Source organism: Nilaparvata lugens, chromosome 1, assembly GCF_014356525.2.
Source record: "Nilaparvata lugens isolate BPH chromosome 1, ASM1435652v1, whole genome shotgun sequence".
Taxonomy (NCBI): Eukaryota; Metazoa; Arthropoda; class Insecta; order Hemiptera; family Delphacidae; genus Nilaparvata; species Nilaparvata lugens.
In genome coordinates, this window is record NC_052504.1 from 60,794,686 (window position 1) to 60,812,985 (window position 18,300).

At 35.4% G+C, this 18,300-nt stretch overlaps 1 protein-coding gene across 1 annotated transcript in view; it reads right to left on the reverse strand.

Moving 5' to 3' along the window:
• The window catches only part of LOC111062584 (craniofacial development protein 2-like), a 38,203-nt gene extending 30,714 nt beyond the window's left edge, over nucleotides 1-7,489 (reverse strand). Inside the window, exons 1-2 of the mRNA XM_039434794.1 lie at nucleotides 6,904-7,489; nucleotides 1,064-1,233 (exon numbers count right to left, since the gene is read on the reverse strand). Of these exons, the coding sequence (XP_039290728.1) occupies nucleotides 1,064-1,233; nucleotides 6,904-7,489 (756 nt within the window). The remainder of the gene's footprint in view (nucleotides 1-1,063; nucleotides 1,234-6,903) is intronic.
• Between the last annotated feature and the right edge of the window lie 10,811 nt (nucleotides 7,490-18,300).

Here is an 18,300-nt window from a genome sequence, read left to right on the forward strand (position 1 = left end):
TAATTTTACCTGTGCCGTTGGGTGCGATTTTTATCATGCTGCGTAGTATGAATATACTTCTTGAAATTTTACTAATAAGATCATCTATATGTTGTACTCAAGTGAGCTTGCTGTCTATAAGTATGCCAAGTAGCTTAACAACATTCTTCTTCTTCTTCTAGTGCGTCTCCTATCGGAGGTTCGCTATCAGCACAGCAATCCAGATTTTATTCACCGCCGCTCGAAACAAGTCTTTGCTACTGCAGTCAAACCAATCCCTCAAATTTTTAAGCCAGGAAACACGTCGCCTTCCTACACTCCTTTTTCCGCTGATTTTTCCTTGAACTATAGTCTGCAGAGTTATATATTTGTGGCTTCTCATTAGATGTCCAAGGTTCAGGAGGTTCCTCTTTTTTATGGTGTAAACAATTTCACATTGTTTATTCATTTTCCCTAGGATTTCCATGTTGGTGACTCTATCCGTCCACGGTATCCGCCACATCCTGCGGTAGCACCACATCTCAAAGGCTTCCAACTTATCCATATGGTTCTTTTTGAGGGTCCATGATTCCATCCCATACAAGAGAGTGGAAAACACGTAACAGCGTAACATCCTCATTTTCAATTCTATATTTATGTCCCGGCTCGCGAACAATTTTTTCATTTTTACAAATGTCGATCTGGCCATCTCAATCCTTTTTCTCATCTCTCCCGTCGAATCCCCACTTTCCTCCACCCACGTCCCCAGATATCTATACTTATGGACCCTCTCTATGACTGTACCATCCACCATTACGTTTGTCTGAATTTGTCTATTCAAGGCTTTCCTGACCACCATTAATTTGGTTTTCTTCAGATTCAATTTCAAACCAAATTCACCACATCTGTCATGCAATTTTTGGATCAATCTTTGCATATCCTCCATATTGCTTGTCAACAAGACAGTGTCATCAGCATACCTTATATTATTTATGGCTTCTCCATTTATAATTATGCCCGCCAACTCCTCCTCCAAAACTTCATTGAAGATAGCTTCGCTGTAGACATTAAAAAGGAGTGGAGACAAAATACAGCCCTGTCTTACCCCTCGGCGGATCTCGATTTCCTCAGTCAATTGATTCTCTATTCTTGCAGCCGCCTTCTGACCCCAATAAAGATTGCTGATTATTTTTATATCGCCCGCATCAATGCCCTTGTTGTCAAGCAACCTGTACATCACTCCATGCCTTACCTTGTCAAATGCCTTTTCAAAATCTGTGAAACAGGCATAAACGTCTTGATTCATGTCTAGGCATCTCTGGAAAAGCACATTAACCCCAAAGAGAGCCTCTCTTGTTGCGAGCCCTTCTCGTAATCCAAATTGCTTATCACTTCCTCAAGTTTTCTATATATCCTTTTGTGTATAATTTTTAGAAACAACTTTAGAGTATGGCTCATAAGCACAATAGATCTATAATCAGTGCACTCCCTTGGGTTAGGTTTCTTAAGAATGATTACAAAAGTGGAGATCAACCATTGTGTGGGGATTTCTCCCTTCTCATAAAGAGGTTCACAAGAATATCAATTACATCTTCATCAAAGAGCTTGATGATCTCTATGGGGTTCTGATCTGGACCTGCAACTCTACCTGCTTTCATTACTTTTAAAGCATATTCCACTTCTGATCTCAATATCATCAAATGTACTTCCCCTCTCTCTACAACTGGTCTTACCGGTCTTTCGTCTTGGGAGAGCTCTGAGAGATATGCTTTCCATCTCTTTAGTTTTTCCTTCACATCAGTTATAATACTCCCGTCCTTATTCTTTATTATATTTTGTACTCGCTCTGCTTTTGCGACATCCAGCCAGTTCTTTAACCTTCTTATGCACATGGAAGCTGTCAAAATTCTTCTCCAATACTTCTATTTCTTCACATTGTAATGTCAGATACTCTTCCTTAGCCTCTCTTATACTCTTTTGAATTCTCTTCTGTAGTTCTCTATATTCTTCTTCCTTACCCTTGCTCAGGGGTGCCCAGCCCCCCCCAAGGGCAATGGCGCATGCCCCCCCCCAATCCAAGTGTAATGCCCCCCCCCCCAAAGTATCCCAATTCCCAACCCTTTAGTTTTTAACATTAGTCAGTGCTCAGTGTATGACAATAAAATTCACATCTTACATTCTAATCTTCCAAAGGACATTATTCACCTTTGTTCTTGTGGGGAATTCTTTCTGTTTTCATAATATTATAAAAATATATACCATCGTTTCTTATCTCTTTTAAAGTAGAAATAAAGTACCTTCTTGATATTATTTTTGAGACTAGCAGTGCACCCGTTCTTGTTCGGGAGGACTAAAAAGTACTACATAACATCAGGAAAACTACATGACAAATATTTTAATAGGATATTAAAAGATAAGTAAGGGAGGCTTTGCTTTTTAAATGTAAAGGTTACTTATAAAAAGTTGAATAATAATATCATTGATATTCTTTTATTGCAAAAGAATATTTATTGCATAGCAATTTTGGTGAACATTCATACAAATTTGGACCAATTTTATTCATACAATATATAATGTCGGCAAGTTTAGGTATTCTAAATCCTATACTATTAAACGAGCAATTTCTGTTTAGATGTTTTGATGTTTAAATGTTTATATGTTTGTATTTCACTGGATCTCGAAAACGGCTCTAACGATTCTCACGAAATTCAGAGAATAGTAGGTTTATCATATAAAAATCCGATTGCACTTGTTCTCATCCCTGGGAAAACTCGCTGAAGGACATTAAAAGAATTTATTCATCCTTGGAAAAACAGCTGATAATTTCGTCGTCTGTTGATGATGGAAGTGAGTGAGCGAGTGCATGTGTGTGGGACTGAGACAAAATTATGACTCAGCTGTTGAACTTTTGTACCTAATTCAATCAGGTACTTAGTGGCAGTTGTACAAAAGCCGGTTAAATTTTAATCCTGATTAATTCCAGTAGAACCAATCAGATAAGCTATCTTTTTGAGATGGTCCTCTGTGATTTGGTTCACGTGAAATTAATCAGGATTAAAATTCAACATGCTTTTGTGAGAGAAATTTTTGCATTCCTCTGCGAATTAATCTCAATCCACTGTGATTAGATAGAACCATTCTGTATGAACTATGAATATTTATTATAATTTCTTCTCTCATAATAATTTTTATATGCTTTTGTAGTTTTGTAGGTACTCCAGAGCGGAGCTAGGTGCCCCGATATTTATCATAAATTGGAACAGGTTGTCACTGATGTTGTGTTGTTGGTAGTATTTACTTTTTAACATTACAGGAGTAAATAACACAAGTCGAACAAAATGTATCTTTAAGTGGTTTGATTTTTGGAATGAATATATCATCTGAACAAATACATTTTGTAAATTCTATCTATTAACTTAATACCAAATATCGTGGCACCGAGATTTGCTCGTTATTCATTCATTGATAAAATGAACTCCATTCTTTGAAATGATTGGGAAATGACTAACAGGCACAGCCCAAAACTGTTTCTTCCCCGAATTTTGATTTATACACTAAAAAATTTATAGTTAGAATATTTAATATTCCAAAAAGTAGGTTTTGTTTCATACACTTGAATTCAAGTGAAATTTTCAGTCCAAATATTCGAAAACATAAAAGTTCTAATTTAGATTGTTTACATACCAAATTGAATAACAAAATAACACTCACTAATCACTTAGAACTGTAAAATAATGATTAACTTTGAATATTATGATATATACCATCTCATGTCAACAAATCAGATTACTGTAATTTGATCGAGTCAATTAAAATTTCTAGATTTCTCGCGAGATACGTTAAGCTAATTGATTACACAGCTGATCTCCCACACAGGCACACGCATCTTCTGTTATCGACAGACGACGAAATCATCATCTGTTTTTCGAAGGATGAATAATTATCCTTTTCATCTCCTTCAGGGAGTTTTCTCAGGGATGAGACCTAGTGCAATCGAATTTTGATATCATACACCTACCATATTCCGAATTCCGTGAAAATCGTTAGAGCCGTTTCCGAGATCCGTTGAACATAAATAACCATATAACGAGATAGCCAGATAAAAAATAGAAAAATATAAACAGATATACAGAAATTGCTCGCTTAATATAATAGGATAACAACTTATTGTCCAGTCAAATGATCGTTTTTCAGGAAACAGCCCCGAAAGAATTTTTTTCGATGGTTCTGTCTGTATTTTGGGGCGCTAAATTCTAATCTGAAATTTGCTGATAAGCCAGAGGGTGACTTCACCCCCAAAATTTTGGACTTTTTTTAAGTTTTCCATTTATTCTCGAGAACCTTGAATTTATCGAGAAAAAGCATTCTCTTATAATATTAAAAATGATAAAATTTCCAATGAATTGACTGGTCGCGCAGGACTACTGTTTGGATTTTTTATCTGAAGTGTTCCACAAGATACACAACTTTGAATGTGCGAGAAATTTGTGATACTTCCCCCATTTTCACAGTCTCGCATATGCAACGTTGCGTATCTTGTGGAACACTTCAGATAAAAAATCCAAAAAGTAGTCGAGTTTGTGATGAATTCTCTCCTCTTTTCACTTTCATGAATTATACTTCTGTTTCCAATACCGTTAAAAAGTTACAGCCAATTGAATCGAGCCAATTGAGGATGATCTTTATTTTCTCATTTTTCTTGCGATTTTACTGTTATTAAAGAGTCTCTAAAATGAGTACAATACATGATAGAAACTTGCGATTGGTCTTAAATGAGAGAAAATTTCATGTTTTATAAGCTGAGTTGTCTTAAATTGATCTTGCATCACTGTTTATATCGAAAAACTGTCGAGACTGTAAAAATGAGAAAAATATCGAAAATTTCTTGATTTTTTTAATCAAACGTATCTTACTTCACGATTATATTTTTACAAAAATCATTCACCTCACATAAAAGAAGATATTCTTTTCTTCAAATCAAGACCAAGTATCATTTTGAGTTACCAAGACACACAGTTTTGAATATAGAAATCGGTCATTTTTCTATGCATTGAAATATGGGCTAAAATACACTAAAAGAGGAATTTCCTAATTTTTAACAAATTTTAGTGAGATGATACATGATTTTCAACCGCCTTGACGAGCTGATATGAACGAGCTGTAGTACGAGGAGATGTGATCATTCAGTCAAAAGTTATAAGTGCTTAAAGTTTTGATTCTGGACGTATCCTTATGTGTGTCCCCCACTAGGAATTACTGAAATCGAACGAGTGATTCTCATAGAACATAACCCTCGTAAGGTGATTTCAGCCGAAATATGTTTCTTTTTTGTTAGGAAGGCCATGAAAAGGTATTATAATGAAAATTTGAATTTTGGCTGTAGGACATGATTTTCTATTTTTGGGTGTATTCCCCCTCCCACCACTACTAAATTCAAAAATAGGTACCTCAGGAATTCTGTTCAGAATTAATATTGCTAATTCACGTGATGTGTAGCTTTCTATCATAACTAGAAAAAATTCTAGTTGTATAGGGTAGAAGTGGTAGGTTTGCATAATTTTGAAAACTCCTTGAAAATACCCCTTTTTTGAAAACTTTCAGCTCCAGAACCAAAAATCGTAGAGTCCTGCACGACCACTCAATTTATTGGAAATTTTATTATCTTCAATATTTTAGAGAATTCTTTTTCTCGAAAAGTTAAAGGTTCTCAAGATTAAATGAAAAACTTGAAAAAAGTCCGAAATTTTGGGTTTTTTAGGAGTTTTGGGGGTGAAGCCGCCCTCTGGTGTGTCAGAAAATTTCAGATTAGAATTCAGCGCCCCAAAATACGTATAGAACCGTCGATAAAAATTCTTTCGGGCTGTTTCCTGAAAAACGACCATTTGACTGGACTATTATACAAAACAGAAGAAAGTAATGAAGTATTACAATAATTACTTGATTACTGTGTGGTAAATAGGGTGTAAATTTGAAAGATTGAAATTGGCTTCATTTGATATTTTTCACAAATTTTTGAGAAAAGAAGTTTTTTCTTCTGTCAAATTCACTAGAGTTTGCGATGTTGTTTATAATTGCATTTTCATTTCAGAGACATTAATATCATCATGAAACGCCTTCGAAATTAAAATAATTATTAGATTAAAATGTACATTTCAATTCAACTTATCATTGTGCCTTTGAGAAAATTAGGTTGCAACAGCAAGGATCCTCAAACACAGAACCATTAAAAATTAAAATTTAGCACAGGGAATCAGAATAATAGTGGATGATGAAGTTATAATTTATTTTTGTCAAAGATTTACCTTCAAACTCATAGGCTTAAAATTACTAAATTTCCTGCATACAACATATTATCAATTGTATTTCTCATGCTTTATATTGAGTTACACTTTGCAAAATATAACATTGTAAAGGTGGGAAAAAGTATTAAAATTAACTACATTAGGACATCTCTATTTAATACCTTGATTTTTTAGCCATGATTCAAAATGTTGACATAAAATGTAAAAAAAATCGTGCCCCCCCAAAAATGTTGATGGCGCAAATTGCGCCATGCCCCCCCCCCTTGTGGGCACCCTGCCCTTGCTCTTCCTTCTTCCTTCCATAAGATCCAGAATTTCAGGTATTTGAGAAGTCTTGCGTCTATGTAATTTCTTGGTCGTTTTGTAATCTTTTTCATTTTAATATGCAGCTTAGCTACTACAGGGTTGTGATCTGAATTGATATCAGCCCCAGGATAGGTTTTTGTTGATGTGACTGCATTCCTATATCTATTATTGATGAGGATATAGTCAATTTGATTTCTGACAATATTTTCTGAATTATCAGCAGGAGATTTCCAGGTGTACAATCTACGATATGGAAGCTTGAAGTAGGTGTTTGCTACCATTAGATCTTTCTCCTGACAAAATTGTATTAGGCGTTCACCTCTCTCATTTCTCTCACCCAGTCCATAACCCCCTGTATGTGCTTCTACCTTATCTTTGCCCACTTTAGCATTAAAATCCCCCATTACTATAGTTACATCACTTTTCTTAGTGCTTGCAATTATTGTTTCCAGTTCCGCATAGAACTCCTCGACTTCTACTTCCTCCAAGTCTGCAGTTGGTGCATATATTTGTATGATGTTCAGGTGTCCTGTGCATGTTTTTATTTGTAACATCATGACTCTTTCTGAATATGGTGTAAAACTCTGAACTGATGCATTGGTAGCCTTATCTATAATTACTCCCACACCATACCGATGATTTGGATCATCTATTCCTGAGTAATAGAAAACTCCATTATTCGTTCCACACTTACCACTGCCTGGCCATCTGACATCGCTTATTCCCAGAATGTTTATGCTGAGTCTTGACATTTCCTTCACCACATTTTCCAACTTTCCCGATGCAAAGAGGCTTCTTGCATTCCACGTTCCGATCTTCACACTCTTCAGCCTTGCTTTCATGTTCTGGTTCGCCACTGCTCCCCCCGGAGATCCGATTGGGGAGCTTTTACCTCCGGAATATTTCGTTTTAAACCCATCCATGATTGCTGTACTGATTGTACAAAGGATACCAATAATGGTCTTTAATGCAGTGGTTTCCCCTTGCCTTCTGCATCCATATGCCGTTGACCCTTTGATGGGTTCTTCCTCCTTTAGAGTAGATTTCTCCACCCTAGGGCAAGTGAGTGCCCTGTGGCTCTTCCGCCCTCTCCGCCGTTGGGATCTCTCCTCATCCGCCTTCGAGACCGTTGACCAATTTGACAACATTTAACAACATTGGAATTGTCTAAAGATTGAGAGTCAAGTACAAGAAGGAAGGACAGGCAAGGAGAGTCAAGGCTGGAAGGACAAAGGTCTATTTTCAAATATAATCATATTGGATTTCTTTGTCAGAAGAAGATTGATTTCGTTAAAATACTGATTTAACTCATTACTTTATGAATTCATGTTCATCTCTAAGTTTTCAAGACATTTATAGGGGATGAATGCTCAAAAATGGGTAAAGAGGGAAAAGTTGGGAAGACAATTTTTAACCCCGCAGTTCTGTTTAGGGTAGTTGGGAGGTGAACATATCAAAAGTCCCCACCCCTACCCCCTGTGCTAAGGGTGTGAGGGTGGTTTAAAGGTACCATTTTTGATTTCTCGCATAAAACCTGAAAACGATGTATCCCAAGGACTTGACAGTCATATAACAAATTAAAGCTTACATAATCTCCTACAATATTCATTGTACAACTTTTTTCATAGCTCCTCTAGTTTTCAAGATATTCGCTCTTGAAGGTGTGTAATTGTTAAAATAACTGGTTTTTATCCAATGTTTTGCTCTTTCAGGGATTATAACTCTCCAACAATGCATCATGAAAACTGATGCTTATCGTAGGTGTGTATAACATTGAATTCTCTTCAAAATGTTGTATTTATTTCGCTATTCCAAGTTTTCCTTTGATTGTTATAGCAGCTTCAATGTAGGGGGTGAAATTCTCATTGCTGCAATAATTGATCATTTGACAATGACATTTGAAGGGGGTGTCTGTGACACAATTTTTGACTCTGCAGCTTGATTTGGACTAGTTAGTAGGTGGATATAGCAAAAGTGTGCATCCCCTCTGTTGAAGGTGTGGAACCGCTGAGTTGACAATTGTTGCCGCAACGAAAATTTCACCCCCTACATTGAAGCTGCTATAACAATGAAAGGAAAACTTGGAATAAAGAAATAAATACATCATTTTGAAGAGAATTCAATGTTCTACAAACCTACGATAAGCATCAGTTTTCATGATGCATTGTTGGAGAGTTATAATCCCTGAAAGAGCAAAACATTGGATAAAAACCAGTTATTTTAACAATTACACACCTTCAAGAGCGAATATCTCGGGAACTGTTGGGAATATCACAAAATTCTACTGAACATGAAGTGTAAAGAATTTTTCAAGCTTCATTTTTGAATAGTTAGTTATGTTGGTTGAACTCATTATTCTCAAGATATGATCGTGGAAGCAAAACGCTGAAAAATGCAACTTTTAAACCACCCTCATCCCCTTGGCACATGAGTTAGGAATGGGGACTTTTGATATGTTCTCCCAACTAGTCTCAACAAAGCTGAAAAGTCAAAAATTGTGTTTAAAACATTCCCTCCAAATTCCTTTGTCAATTGGTCTATTGTTGCAAAAATGAAGATTTCACACTCAACCCTAAAGCTGCTGCAAAAGGTGTTGGGAAATTCGTAAAAAAGTGAAATTATACACCAAATTGAAGAAAATTCAATGCTCTATAAGCTGATAATCAGCATGGACTCTTATCGATTTTTAAAGCGATATAGAAGCAAAAATGGAAAAAAAATTATTGTTTCAAACGTGTTTTTTTTTTTTAAATGTCACACCTTCAAGAGCGGATATCTCGAAAACTAGAGGAGATATGAGAGTTGTAGAAAAAGTTGTAGAATGAATATTGTAGGAGATTATGTAAGCTTTAATTTGTTATATGACTGTCAAGTCCTTAGGATACATAGTTTTTGAGTTTTATGCGAGAAATAAAAAAATGGTACCTTTAAACCACCCTCACACCCTTAGCACAGTTGGTAAGGGTGGGGAATTTTGATATGTTTAGTTACCTCTCAACTACCCTCAACAGAACTGTGGGGTCAAAAATTTTCTTTCCAACTTTTATTTATTTATTTATTCCATTGTCATTACATATCATAATTATAATAAAATATAACATGATTGGGTGAAAACAACAGGCATAGCCCAAAACTGTCTTCTCCCAAATTGTCTTCTCCCTCTATAACCTTTCCTTGACTGGACTATTATCACTATGGATCAAAGTTGTATCATCAGCATATATGGTAATGGATGACTTGTCTTTGTAGCTATATTGAATATCATTGATATATATTATAAACAAAAGGGGCCCCAATATTGAGCCTTGAGGCACTCTTGTACTTAGTTTCAATTTATTGGATCTATTCTCACTTGTATCTGTAGAGATAAGCTGTACATATTGAAACCTGTTTGTTAGGTATGAGCTGTGTAGCTTGTAGCTATTACCCCTAATTCCTAGTCTGTATAATTTATCAAGAAGGATCATCTTATCTACGCAATCGAATGCTTTGCATAGGTCTATCAGCACACCACAAGCGAATTTCCTGTCTTCAATATCTGATATCAGTTGCTCAAAAATATCTATCAAAGCAGTTGTTGTAGAAAAGGGGCCCCAATATTGAGCCTTGAGGCACTCTTGTACTTAGTTTCAATTTATTGGATCTATTCTCACTTGTATCTGTAGCGATAAGCTGTGCATATATAAAAGCCATTTTGGAATGGGGCTAAAATATAATTTTTTCTTGGATATTTCATTATCCTAATGAACAAAATTCTTTCGAATATTTTGGAAATGGCCGGGAAAATTGATATTGGACGATAATTGTTAACATCTAATTTATCCCCTTTCTTAAATATGGGTATCACCTTTGCTATTTTCAAAGCATCTTGGAAGATGCCTTGTTGGAAGCAAGAATTGATAAGATGCGAAATCGGCTCAACAATGACCTCAGAGCAATACTTCAATACTTTAATAATTGGTATTTCATCATAGCCAATACATGATTTCATCTTCAGTGCTCTGATCACGTTAGTTACCTCAGTTGGATCGGTGGGTGAAAGGAAGAGACTTTTTTCTTGGAAGGAACCCATGTCATTGTCAGCTGGGTCAATTTGTTTTAATCTACTATCACTTCTATTTTTGGATCCTATGAGAGCAAAGAATTCATAGAAAGCTCAAGCTGTTTCATAATCATTCTCGGTTAATTTAACATTAGAATTCAATTTGTTAATACTCTCAGTTACACCATTGCATTTACCTCTAAAATGATTTATAATTTTCCAACAATTTTTCGATTTGTTACTGTATGTAGAAACCAAATTTCCAAAATATTTCTTTCATGCTTCTGTCACCTTAATATCATACAAACTCTTGACCCCAGTGGCGCCATTTCACCAAACTGCTAGGGGGGCAAAAACCAAGAGGTATTAGAGGGGGGGAGAAAGGAATACGCCCAAAGGATAGAGGGTCCTCGGTTTCCCCATGAATGTTACATTCGAAGATGTTATTATATGCTTCATTTCCTCCAGTTTTATACAAATGTGGTTGAAGTATCAATACAAGCATATAGGCCTATATTATTAGTTGTTAATCATGAAGTATTTATTAGAAATATAGGCCTACAGAGAGGCCCTAAAGTGGGAATACACTGAAACAGTTTTGTTAAAAATCATGGAAAAAGATAAATTTTTCTATTACAATGACAATTTCAACAATTTCATTGAAGATCATATTCTAATTGGAAAATAACTTTCAGTTAGAAAGCTTAAGAAACATTAAGCTGTTCCCATAATTCTCACCTACTCTGTACATACATTATTGATTATCTGATTGTGCCCTTTCTTTTGCTTTCACTGTGCCATCTTGCAACTTGTTAATTCTCTCGTTGAAATTTATGCAATCACTCACTTATTGTGCTCTCATCAATAATTGTACCCATTCTATATATTTGAGCTTCAACTATACCACAGGGAAAAATATATTCTTTATTACTCCGTACCCATACTTTCAAGGCAATTTTGCTACATTGTTGATACTGTAGAAGGAATTATATTTCTGCTGTTAAAAAAAAGTATTAAATCAGTATGAGATTCTAAGGATTCGTGTAGATAGACCCGCATTTTCATTATTCATCTGATCCTTGGGGGGGGGGCAAGGCCCCCCCTGTCCCCCCTAAATGGCGCCCCTGCTTGACCCTATTGATTGAATCATAGTTTACATCTAGTCCATTTTTACATCTAATTGTTGCTAACCTAATCATTAATCTTATCTGCTTCAGTTCTTCAGTATCCCAGTTGAACCATTTTTCGGGTTGATAACCTTTTGCTCTTGAAGTCATAATGGGGCAGTATTTATTGAAGTTTCTCCTTAAGTCGCAAAAAATAAATCAAATTGCTTATCAGCATCGTTTTTTCTCAGCATAGTTTTCTCTCATTACTATGAATGATGAAGACGTTCATCAGGAATAATTTATTATCAATCTAAGTACATTGATACACAGCAACTCAAAAAGTTATGGAATGAGGAATGCAGACTGGAAATAGGCCTACATTATTAGGCCTACTAAATAACTCAAAAGAAATTAAGAATTCAGGCATTTACTTCTTCTCGTGAATGAAGTAACACAGCACTAGTAACGGAGATAGAATTGACCATCGAATTTAGAGTAGGATTAATCAATTCGGATTTCAAACAGAGCAATATAATCTAGTTAAAATTCCTCATTTTCTTTCTCTGTTGATTTATTACACCGACATATGCGTGTTTATGTAGTTGATGCATATATGTGTACGCGAATGTTAGATAACGATTACAAATTGAGTGATCGGCGCCACATCAAATAGAGTAGTAAGAAATGTGGAATGTGCTCCTAGTTAAACTGGACTAGCCAATTGATGAAATTGCGATTTCCAGCAATGTGGTTCCCAATCTTGCTACTGGAAAAGTGGGAGTGATATACTGAATCTATATAATTTGAATGTTTAGGTCGATTATTAACAAACCTGTTTCTGCTAAAAATTTGATGAATATTTGATGAATAGCAAGTTCTCTAATTAATCAACTAACGGGAAACAGAATTAACTCAAGTTTCAAGTGCGCTACAAGCATCATGTTCCACTTCAAATGTAGGGTCTAGAAAAATCTACATAAGAATTTAAAAATATAAATAACTCTAGTAGATATTCAACATTACGAGGGTAAGTGAAACTGCCAGGGGTCACTAACTATAAGAATCAAACATATCAATGTTTGATTGAATTATTAATAAACATTTTCAATTATGAATTCAACGTTGAATAATAAGAGCCACCTCCTATGAACCTTTTAGTGAAGGTTCCATTAGTGAATTACAATCCCAAATCAATAGCAATCGCTAGGAAAATAATATCAAATTTAATGAGGATGAGAATCATCATTTCTCTATTATCATACCAGATCTTTGATTGGAGGTGAGATTTTCAGTTAGAAGAGTCGAAGCAACGGTTTCTATACAATGCTGTGAGAGTCGTGGATGGAAATGCTTCACATATCTACAGGCAGTGGCTAATTGAAAGTAGCCAGCATTTACCAACGCATTACTACTCTTGGTGCTACTTCCATTGTCAGTTATGTAATACCATCATAACAATGTGACATAGTGTCCATTTAGACTTTTGCACAATCTTGAGAAGCATTCTGAGTGGTGAACCTTAAAAGGATGAGAGTTCATGCAGAATACTCTTCTCATAAACCAAAGTGCAGACCAAAGCTTGCTCAATTTTTCCACTAGGAATAGTCAGTGAGCTTTTATTGTTCTCATTTACATCACTATGAATATGGATCAATTACTTTGAGTTACAAGTAATTGTAGAGTAGGTCTAGAACCTGAGCGTGAATGTTATAAATTCCCTTTGATGTATGACTCAAATGAACGTGAGTGTTATCTTTTATTCAATCCGATACTAATAACTACTTACGAAGTTTGACTTTCTTTCACTAATAATCTTAAACTAATAAACAATGAATACTCTTGAATCTAGAAATTTGGAGTTCAAGTATTGATTCTTCTTCAGCCATTCTCAGTGTTTTATGAATGTTGGCTCAAACAGGGTTGAAATAAAATATGATTTTCTTCTTTGGTTAACAGCGTTTGGGCTGGTTGGCAGCAACTCTCCATGCCTCGCTGTCATCCGCTATCCTTTTGAGTTCACTGTAGTTGGCACATCTCAGATCCTTCTTCAGTTGTTCTAGGTACTTCAGTCTTGGTCTTCCTCGCGCATTCCTTCCCTCACTCATGCAAAAGAAAAACTACAATGTCTTGGGCTTTGAAGTTGGAAATTATAATTTATTGTCTTACCTTGGTTTATTGCTTCACTATCATCAATCATGATTGATAATTGATTTTTGGCAATGGTTGATCAAGTGTCCAAGTAGGCCTATGTGGTCGACTCAGTCACGAGCACTTGGTACTGTCCTTGGAGGGGTGACCGACTGATTGCTTATGGCTTTACAATCACTTCCCGTTTGTGTGCGACCCACCTAAAACAATAGATAGTACTAAACATTCTACTGAACGTAATCATATCGGGGGACCGAGCTTCGCCCTGGAATACAAAAGCATACAACATTTATAACGAGGGAGGAAATTATAATATATTTATAGTTTATATTTAGAATGATATACTATGTTAGCTACAATATTTGCTATAATATACTATGTTCTATTCTACACTAATAGCATCTGATTACTATTTTGGACTTTTTGAAGTGAACATGTAGCCATTCCATCCTAATCCATCAACCATTAGGTTCATTAATGTTTATCATGTCCAAGGTACCTAGAACACATTATTCTAGGTACATTGATCACGTCGATAATTTTCTTGCCGGATAATATTTATCGTGAGATCAGCGGATTGAATGCAGTAGTTCAAAAGCCGAGGCATAATTTTGTCTCACTCACACACGCACTCGCTATCTCACTTCCATTATCGAGGGACGATGAAATTTTCAGCTGTTTTTTCAAGGATGAATTATGTCCAAGGATGAAACTTGTCCTTCAGCAAGTTATACATGAGATGACACCTAATGCAATAGAATTTTTATATAATAAACCTACTTTGTTCCAAATTTCGTGAGAATTGTTAGAGCCGTTTACGAGATCGGGTGATATACAGACATATAAACATATAAAAATATAAACATATATCTTTCGCTTAATATTATATGATTTTTGGAGAAAGGAAGAGGAGTAGGACGATGGAGAAGATGAGGAGGAATAAGAGAAGAAGGAAGAAGAGAGTAACTTAAAGAACCGCTAGATTGGTTGGCTTTATTTGATCCTCCAAGGCCAAGGGAAAAGTAAGGGAGCAGCCAAACCTTCCTCCACTCCCACTCAACCCTTCAGTACAATATTATTCTACTATTTCTAAAGCAGCATTACTGCATTAGAATCAGAAAGAAACTTACTAAAAATAAATGTATGAAATCATATGAAAATATATGATATATTATGAAGAGAAATATATTAGGAGGAAAACATTCTACTTTAGAACGTGAAAAAAATTCATGCCGAGAAGAGTAGGTGATAAAGGAGGAAGAGGGTGTGTATTAGGAAGAGGAGGAGTGGAGAAGTAGGAAGAAGAGGAAGGGTTGCAGGAGAGTAGAAAGATAAGGAAAGATAGAGACGAAAGAGGAGAAGGAGAAGGAAGATCAGTGGGTGGGCAAAAAAGAAGATAATAATGAGAAGGAGAAGAAGGAGATGGAGTTGTAGGAAAAGAGGAGAACGAGGAGCTGTTCTTAGAGATGATGCCAATAAAGGAGAAGAATCAAGAACAAAGAAGAACAGAAGGTTGAAGAAATTAACGAATATGAAAGTAATAAACAATTAGAACCTGAATAAAAATCAAGAATTAATTTTGATATTATGGATTGACATTGTCAATTTTCAAGGAAGGAGCACATTGTATTGTTGTGTGGTGGGCATATTGTATCATATTTGTCACCATACGTGGTGGTGGGGAGTGGGGGTCCACCTTGATGGGTGAGGGGAGGGGGGAAGCTGATGAACGGAGGCGGCAGCAGCGGCTGGAGTGGATAGAGTTTCAGTTCAGTGTTCAGTCGACGGTGCGACAGCCGTGCGGTCGCTCAGTGTGTCAGTTGAGTAGTTGCTAGTAGTGAACGTTCGACGTGGTCGATGGTAGTGAACAATCAGTCCAGCTCGTGAACCATCGCTGTGATCTAGTGATTACTTTCCGGATTCATCTCGCCGCCACCGCAATGGCTTCCAACTTCTGTTCATCTTTTATCGTGTGCACTGTGGGCCTACTGCTCTTAACAGGTTGGTCACAACACTCACTTGATAATAGTGATAAGAAGAGGAATAGTGACATCCTCAACCAACCACCAAATCAGTGCATGCTAGTCATAGGTCAACAAGTGTTCATTATTGTAATAGATAAATAATCACTCAACCCAGAGGCTCACATTCATCTTGAAACTCTTTTTCCACCCTTTATTACCATCATGTACTTCAAATATGCATAAAACTGATTACTTATTTAGTGTCATCTGAAACAATGATTATCTGGGGATTTATCAAGTGTCAAACGGAACAATAATGATTTATGACATTAATACGAAAACTATCAAACATAAACTCCAATCTCATCGATTTATAAAATGAGACGTTGCATCATGAATGGATTAATCTACCCTCTCGTAGTCACGTGGAGGGGATTGCCTTCAATGATGATAATTTCTTCATTTAATGTAAACATGTGATAAGATTTTTGTTAAATTGGATTGATGATATTTTGATGGAGAAAATTACATAATATATGGAAACATTATAAATTACAATATCAATATTTAGGATCTACCTCTTTGCTGTCTGGAAAATTTGGAAGGATTCCCCCATAATTTCTCCAAGTAAACTTAAACAATCGATCTTATTTATTCTCAATTCCTGTAAAATTATTATTTAACTCTGGTAGAGACTAGAAAATATTATTGCTCTACAAAATGATTGACATATTTGATGAATACCATGAACATTATATAAATTAAGTCTATATTATATCAATAACTGATAATCAAAAGTACAACTATAATAACATACTTGAAGTAGAATAATAATGAAAATAGCAGAACTTAGGTTACTAAAGAAAATACCAATTACTTTCTCATTAAATTATGTTTTACATAACGAAAATATAATGAGAAAGATTTAAAATTTGCTGAAAAATATGTAACTTGAACACATATAATATTATGTAGCAACAGGTCGCAACTTTAGCCTATATATCACTGAGGGTATATTTTCAAGTAAAAAAGTATTGATCATAAATCTTTAACATGATAATTATTTAGTGTATGGAATTTCTATGAGGAGCTAAAGGACATCTCAATTTTATTCTGAAGCAGGAAAACCAGTATACTATTTGAAAAGTATCCAAAATTTTCATAAACTGTAATCAGAGTTTCAATGGACACGTTTGAATAATTTTCAATTCATACGAAGTCCTTTCTTTTCCTGAAACAAAATGCAATATCTCCCAAACGGTAGCTGCATCATTCAGTTTTTGGAATGGAGACTTGAATGGTCGATAAGAATGAAGAAAGTAAAACTTTCCTAACATCTCATTACAGAAGAATAACTGTTCGCAGTCAGCCTTGAGTTATGAAGCCTAAAAATACTGTTGTTCGAAACGGACCAGTAGCAGTAGTATGGTAGACTATCTCACTGCATTTACTGCATTCGCAATACTTTCACAAATCACTTGTTCACAAAAATACTATTCCATTCATTCCGAAAATAATATGTTCGTCAAATGGATTAGCGTTGAATGGAAAAGCCTGAGCTATGTAATATTTTTTGAAACGCCTACTGCGAGTACTACCGTTTACCTAATAATAGGTACGTTGTGTTATGGAGGACTAATGCAAAAGAAAGAAATGTTGAGCAGCAATGAGAATTGGAAGTTGGAAAAATCATAGACCTAACAATAATATAAATGTACAGTGTTTCAATATGAACAACGTTCTATCTCTTCCCCTCCTCACATTATAAGATCTAATAAGGAATGTTCCTAACATTTTTCATCCCATTATATTTCAGTGATTATTTAAACTGGTAACCGATTTTAAAAGCAAGACGAACAATTAAAGTTCATACCATGGTGATTGTTGTTGGCCACATCTCATGATAACTGAATTTCTGTTAAATAATTGCATTTCTTTAATCTAACAATAAAAGTTCAAATCAAGATGAAGTTTCACACAGTCTTAACAAAAATTGATACTTGCAATCGAGTATTTATTATTGAGCTTGACTTTCTTAAATGAAAAGCTAATAGCTAAGTTGGTGAAGCTAAGCCCTACCTCCGTAAACAAAGCCTTAGTGAATTCTGGTAACGTCAGCACAGTTAGGGCTCCTACAACAATAAAAGAATTGTATCTGTATCAGCTAGTGTTTTTATTGGTGTAGGAGCCCTACCTGTGCTGACGTTACCATCAACCACCAGTCTTGCACTATGGCTTTGTTTACGGAGGTAGTGAGCTAAGTTAATAATACGTTCCTAAATTGAGATCAATTTAATCATTCATTCATAAATTCAAATTGACAATAGGAAGCAAATAAGAAATTGCATTTAATTAACAGGCAGAATTATAATTGCAATAAGTGTGGGCTAACGTTTAATGGCAACTACAACGTCAGAGCTACGAAAGTAAAAGTTGATATATACAATTCTCAATAATTATAACAGGCAAAC